At 30.8% G+C, this 7145-nt stretch overlaps 1 protein-coding gene across 1 annotated transcript; it reads left to right on the plus strand.

The window, feature by feature from the left end:
* Positions 1 to 334: 334 nt before the first annotated feature.
* On the plus strand, positions 335 to 5332 carry LOC111287537 (putative fructokinase-5). Its single transcript, XM_022878159.2, has 5 exons — positions 335 to 619; positions 1878 to 2288; positions 4245 to 4379; positions 4507 to 4623; positions 4931 to 5332. The coding sequence occupies exons 1-5, from the start codon at positions 425 to 427 to the stop codon at positions 5090 to 5092; spliced, it is 1020 nt and encodes a 339-aa protein (XP_022733894.1). The 5' UTR covers positions 335 to 424; the 3' UTR covers positions 5093 to 5332.
* Positions 5333 to 7145: the final 1813 nt, after the last annotated feature.

The raw sequence follows: 7145 nt of genomic DNA on the forward strand, positions 1-7145 counted from the left end.
TAAATTATCATTTAATTATAACTTAATATTTATAAATATATGATTATATATTAAATCAATAATTAAAAAATAAATTTAAAATTATGAAAAATTTAATACAAAATCCCATGTGCATTGCACAGGTTAAAAGAGCTAGTGAAGGAATATGACAAAAGGTTTGGAGAATAATAGAGAGATATGGTGTAAAAATGGAGATGGAATACAATATATTGCCACCACCAATTTTAAAAGTTTGTTTGCTACCCAAAGAACCCACCATTTTGAGAATATTCTTGAGATGAATGATCTTTGTTTGATAGTATTTAAAGCTAAGGAGCTACGTTCACACAACATTTAAATAAATGCACCTTACTAATGCTTACCTTGTTTGAAAAAAAAATATTGGCATATCGTAGGTTTTAAATATTTTAGACGAGAATTAAATATGGCTGCCAACTCATCGGCAAATTCTAACCCACTGATCGTATCATTTGGAGAGATGGTGGTTGACCTTGTTTCCGATGTTGCTGCTGTTTCTTCCGTTGAGTCCTCTGGTTTCCTCAAAGCACCAGGTGGTGCACCCGCTAACGTTGCTTGCGCAGTCAAGAAGCTTGGCGGCAACTCTGCGTTCATCGGCAAGGTTTGTATATATATGATATATACTTGCATACTTGTATGAGGCTATAAAAGTTTTGAAAATTAAAAACTACACTTCCATGAAATTAATCAAAGTTTTTTTTTTTTTTTTTTTACTTTTAGAATTAAAAATATTTTAAGGCAAGTGATAATACTACATATTTTTAGGTTTATTTTTTCTCTACCAATAAAAATAATGCAATACGAGTTGAATGGAATAACCCTATGATAAAACCGTTATTTGATATGACCTTACAAATTGTAACATTTAATGCCTGATTTAAAAGTCATCGAAAGGTCAATGTTACACATTTAAAGTCAGTTTCTGGCTTCAATCACGCTGGTAATTCGTGTAGCTTTCTTTCAGTGTGGCACGGTTGGATGTTTTCTCTCCCTCCACCTTCAGTTGCTCATTGGAGGTTCCTTTTCCAGTGGCCCACTAGGGTTGTTTTTCTTTTTTTATCTCCAACTGTTCGCATATATTAATACGTTTACGTTTTTATTTTTTTAATTTAAGAAATTATGAAATAATTTTTTTAAATTTAATATAAATGAAGTTTATTATATAATAAATTAGTAAAATAATAAAATTTATTATTATATTAAGAATTAAAAATATTATTATTTTATAATTTAAAATTTTTATTATATATAAATTTTAATATAATATCTTTAATAGTATTTTTTCTTCTCATGTTAATTCATCTCATCATATCACTCATTCAAATGGATTCTAAATCAATAAATATCTTTGATGAGAAATAAAAATATAATTTTCGATTAGACTAGATTTTCTGCAACAGACAGAGTTTTAAAGATTTGTTTTTAATTTGATAATGATAGGGAGAAGATTAAGATTAAATTTCTTGTATTTTTTTATTGTCTTCTCTCATCTTTGTTTATCGAGATTTAATTCATAATTTATGATTTTTTAATTATATTGTTTCAATCAACAAATTTGTCATTTTCATTAAGAATACATCGTTTAGAACTTAATAATTGCAATTAGCAACCATTTACAAGTGAAAAATCACTTTGTGCAAGTTCATTTCAATAAGAAACAATCGTTCAAGTAGAAATAGGCACAATATTCATTTGAAAATCACTTTGTGCCTTGAATTAATTTCAGTTATGCAATATTTTCAAAGCTTATTCCTAACTTTATTAACTTGGTTTCTCAAATAATTAATGAAGCATAATACTTAACTAAATATATTTCACTATTTTAAAAATATTTCTAACACCGATTTACATTGTTACAGTTTGGAGACGACGAGTTTGGGCACATGCTGGTTGATGTGCTGAAGAAACATGGAGTGAACATTGAAGGCATCTGCTTCGATTCTTATGCCAGAACTGCATATGCAGTGGTGATACTAAAGGAGAGTGGAGAGAGGGAGTTCAGTTTTTCTAAAGAGCCCAGTGCTACTATGTTGTTGAAGGAATCAGAGTTAAAAATGGGTCTGATCAAGCAAGCCAAGATATTCCATTTCGGATCTATAAGCTTAATATCAGAGCCAAGTAGATCTGCTCACATGGCAGCCATGAAAGCTGCCAACGAAGCTGGAGTGTTTCTTTCTTATGATCCCAATGTGAGGATTGCTCTTTGGCCTTCTCCTGACGCTGCTAGAGAAGGGATCTTCAGCATATGGAACTATGCTGATTTCATCAAGGTAAATTTTCATTTCATCATATTACTCATAAATTGGATATATGTGATCAACCAAATTAATTTATTTGATGAATGTGTAAGTTTATCATATATTAATTGAAAAAAAAAATCTTATTAATATATGTAAATAAATATTTAAAATGATAATTTAAAAATGTAATTAACAAAATGTCCATTTTCATCAGTGTAAATGTTTTTCACTGTTCAATCTTGCTAGCTTTTTTTTTTTTTTTCCTGCTCAGCCATAAAGATCCTTTCCTGATCAATCAAGAACCAAATAAGACTTATCACCAATAGAAAAACTATCTGAAATCCTCGATATGAGCTTCAGCTAGCCAAACAAAACTACATTTCTTGCCTACCCTCTAGACTCACGTTTCTAAGACATAGGAAGAAGAAAACCCTGTGACATTAATGGGCTGAATTTCTTGATTTTTGTTCAACTCATCTTCCACAGCCCAATTAGGGTTCAAAATATTGTCATCCTTTCTTAGGCTTTATCAATCTCACGACTAAATGTTATAAGATGTAAGCCCACTTCATTTTCATCATTTGTATCAGCTTCTACAATCTCTTGCTAGTTCATCAAGCTGTCAATGCCAGCTATATGTGGCTCCTTGGGTGACTCGTCTTTTGTAATTGGAGAGACCTCATTGGCACACCTCTCCCTTGTTCCTGCATTGAATATCATCATATAGTACCAAAGCACTTGTCTCTTTGTTTTCTTGAGAATCAGCAATCATTTCTGCATCTTCTTCATTGGGAAGATCCTTTTCCTCTAGAAGATTATAGAGCTTCACCGACTCTTCATCTTCGCTTAAGCTGGAACTACAGCTACCTCTTTAATTTCCTTAGCCTCTTCTCACATTGGTGTTGTGGCATAACTGTGAAAATGTGATACTATTCCAGAATCAATCTCACTAACCCGTACTTCGAATACCTTATCACCAACTGTTAAATCGATAAATTCTTGATTCTTGTTTAAAAAAATCTATGTATATGAGCATAACACCTCGAAGGAAAGATTGAAATCTTAATGTTTGAGAATCCAAGGCCACACACTCACCCCATAAGCTATATTCTCAAATGTATTAAGATTCCAAGCATGCACTGGAACACCATAAACAGTCACCCATGTTTGTCTTTTCATTAGCTTAAAATTTTTCACCCTTATATCAACTACTCCCTCCAATCACATTGCTTTCAGTAAAAATTTTTTAAACACCCACTACAGTTTTAGAGAGCCAATGCAGTGTTTCATTGGTTATTTCCCCCTCACATGATTTCCTCCTCTTACTCGTAAAACTATTGTTATGTTGTTGACCAAAATCAGAGAAGGAAAGGACAATTATTATCTTGTACAAGAGCTTGCAAAAATGTTTTCGTGACCATCACCGTTACTCTGATTCACTGCTCTGCTTGAAGCCCTCCTTTCACCCTGATTGTTGCTATTAATTTCCATCCTCTCTGATGTTCTCGTACCAACTTCAACTTCATGAACTTACCTTTTCCACCAAAAATATTTTTTCGAGCAAATCTTGCAATATGAGCACCAATTTTGTAGTCCAATAACCAGATTAAATTAAGAGTCAGCACTGCTTTCTTCGCATCTTCGAAGCTTGTGAATCTTACAAATCTGATCTTTTCTCCACTTACTTTTATTTCTAACTTAAGAGATGAGTTTTGAAAATAATACTTTTAAACGAGATTAATTTAGATTAATTAACTTAATGAAGAAAGACAACCTAAATAAGATTAATCTAGGCTGCCAAGATGAAACCCCACGAATACGTAGAGTAAAAATAAAAATAATTTTAAATTTTAGACTATCAATGTTAAGTAAAATAAAAGAAAACTTGATTGATATGCATAAGATTTCGTATAGTAAAGATATTGTTAGAGCTTTGTTGTTTATATGCAAATTTTATAATGATTATTAGTGAGCAAAAGAATGTAGGTTAGTGATGAAGAGGTGGCCTTTCTCACTCAAGGGGATCCTCAAAGGGACGATGTTGTGTTGTCTTTGTGGCATGATAATCTCAAGTTGCTTGTTGTCACTGATGGAGAAAAAGGATGCAGATACTTCACCAAGGTTTAATTCCTCTTCTCTCTTTCTCTCTTTCAAGGCATTAGCAAAAGCTTCTAGTTGTCTTTTAAGAAAGCTATCTTTTACATTATTGAATGCTTCTTCACTCTCTCCTATGCATCTATTGAAACAGCAATTCAAAGGAAAGGTCAATGGGTTCTCAGTTAAAACAGTTGATACAACTGGAGCTGGTGATGCATTTGTTGGGGCAGTTCTCTTCTCAATGGCCAACCAAACTAATCTTTTCCATGTATTTTCTTTCCCATTCTACATTATATTTTTGGACTTTGATTTCATTTTGTTATAATGATAACTTGGAACTACTTGTATCGAAAATTATCTTATACATAAGGACGATAAAGAATTTTTAAATTTCACAAGTGATTTTATAAATTCGTGATTTTTTCAAGAAATTATAAAGATGGAAATTAATAAATTATCACTTAGTGTACATGTATCAATTAACAAATCTATTTGTGAAATTTAAAAATTTTATCAACAGTTTTGTAAAACCATAATCCTTGTTAATAATGTAAACTTGGCTTGTATCTTTGCAGGATGAGGAGAAATTGAGGGAAGCTTTGTTGTTTGCAAATGCTTGTGCAGCAATTTGTGTAACTACAAAGGGAGCAATTCCAGGTCTTGCAACCAGTTCAGATGCTTTTGAGCTCACTAAGTCCAAGGCCAAAGGGGTGCCCTTTTTTCCAATCCAGTTTTAAAAATTTTACAAGAACTAGCATGCTCATGTCTTCTCTCTCTATTTTAGTTTCAATTTTTGAATTTCTTCTATATAAAAGCTAAATAAGTTGTTAGAGATATTTTAATAGAAAATAAAATTTTGTTATGTTTAATGCACTATTATACATTAGTGCATGTTGCATTGGTGCTAAAATAAAAATAAATATGAAACATGTATTTTACTACTTATAAGGCAATAATTATATTGTTCAGTTGAGATATTTATGTTAAAGTATGATTTTATGCCTAATGATATAAGAAAATAATATTTATTTTATTTTCATTTAAAACTTTTTAATTTTGTTTTTTTCAACATTTGCAAATTAATATATAAATCTTATTAACAAAAAATGTTAAATACTTAATTTCATCATTAAATTCAATAACATATAGCATGATATTTAAAGAATCACATTGAAATATATATATTTATATATATATATATATTATATTCCTCTTTTGTCCTGTGATTTCCCAACATCCACTCACAACTAATTTTTGGGAAAAAAAAATTGAAGCCATCACCATGGGTCACCCAACTTTTCCACCTTTTTCCCATTTTCTTTTCTTTTACTTTTGCCAAAGCTCACTGTTTTTTGGCTTTTACATTTGGAATAAAAAAGAAAGGATAGTAAGGATTGTGCATAACAGAGGGGAAGTGGCACGAAAGAAATATTAGAGAGAACTGAATTATGGCTCGGATCCGACCTCCTTTAACCGTATCAAGCAATTTTTATAATTTCTGGAAGGTTTTTTTTTAATCATTTGATATATATATTTTTTATTTTGATTCCATATTATACCAAATTTAAGTAGCTTAGATTAGGAGTATAAATGATACATTAGTACTCACAAGCTATTCGGGTTCGATTCGAAGAAAATTCGAATTCGATTCGATTATTATAGAATCAAACTCGAGCTCGAATAGCTCGACTTATCGATCGAGCAGAATTCAAATATTCTTATATCCGACTCGAGTAGCTCACGAACTTAATCGAGCTTTTATATTTAAATATATTTTTATTATTTTAATTAATAAATTATTTCTAATTCGAGTTCGAGTATAAATAATCGAACTCTTATCGAGTATACGAATCGAGCTTATTTTTACATATTAATCGAGTTTAATCGAGCGAGCTCGAGTAGCTCGAATTCGATCACGAATCGAGTTCGAGCTTGAAAGATAAAATTCGATCGAATTTGAACCGAGTATCGAACCATGAGTTGTAAGTCGAGCTCGAACTCGAGCTTTTCACTATGTCAGCTCCATTACACCCCTAGCTTGGACCTACTTCAGAACATGCAAAGGCTGGATAAGGTCTCCATTGGTTGGATTTGGTCATTTTCCTAGTTTTTTTTTTTTTTTGAAAATTGCATGGGTCCGACCTGTTTGAGGCCATTTTCAAGATGAAGGTCGAATTTGGTCTTGGGTGGGCTAATTTGTTGTATATTTTGTTTATTTTTAAAGATTTAAAAAAAAAATTGATCTAAAAATTAGTGAGAAGATAAAGGAAGGGAAACAAAAAGAAAAAGGAAATAGAAAATAGAGAATAGGAAGGGATTTTTTAAAAATTTTTAGCATATATCTTTTTTTTGTTACTATCATTTTCTAATTTTTTTAATTTTTATAATTACATGAGTTAGAATAGAGGCAGTAAGGAAATTTGGCATGATGGCTTTTGAAGACTAATCGATGCAATCTCTAGGTTTTGACCATCTAACTTCTTTATTGGCTCAAAAAAGTTAGTTTAGTAAAAATCCATATATAATGATCCAAAGTAGTTTGCATCTAGATTTATAAATATGTTTGATATATTATAAATGCTAAGCATGTCTAAAATGCATGGTAGGATTTATTTATATGTTTGATATATAATAAATGTTATGTATGCTGTGAGACTTATGATAAATTTAAATCCCTATAAATCTAAATCCCTTACAAAATATTAATTTGCATGTTTTTCAACATGACTAAGTTACCTTTTATATGACATAACAAAATTAGAGTTTCAACTTTTGAGATTTATTGGATAA

The sequence above is a fragment of the Durio zibethinus genome, chromosome 4, assembly GCF_047325235.1.
Source record: "Durio zibethinus cultivar Kanyao isolate XHJ-2024 chromosome 4, ASM4732523v1, whole genome shotgun sequence".
Taxonomy (NCBI): domain Eukaryota; kingdom Viridiplantae; phylum Streptophyta; class Magnoliopsida; order Malvales; family Malvaceae; genus Durio; species Durio zibethinus.

Bases quoted from the DNA above. Each gene is read 5' to 3' on its own strand.
- LOC111287537 (XM_022878159.2), top strand. From the start codon at position 425: ATGGCTGCCAACTCATCGGCAAATTCTAACCCACTGATCGTATCATTT. The intron at 620-1,877 runs GTTTGTATATAT...ACATTGTTACAG, and splicing joins ACTCTGCGTTCATCGGCAAG to TTTGGAGACGACGAGTTTGG. The intron at 4,624-4,930 runs GTATTTTCTTTC...GTATCTTTGCAG, and splicing joins ACCAAACTAATCTTTTCCAT to GATGAGGAGAAATTGAGGGA.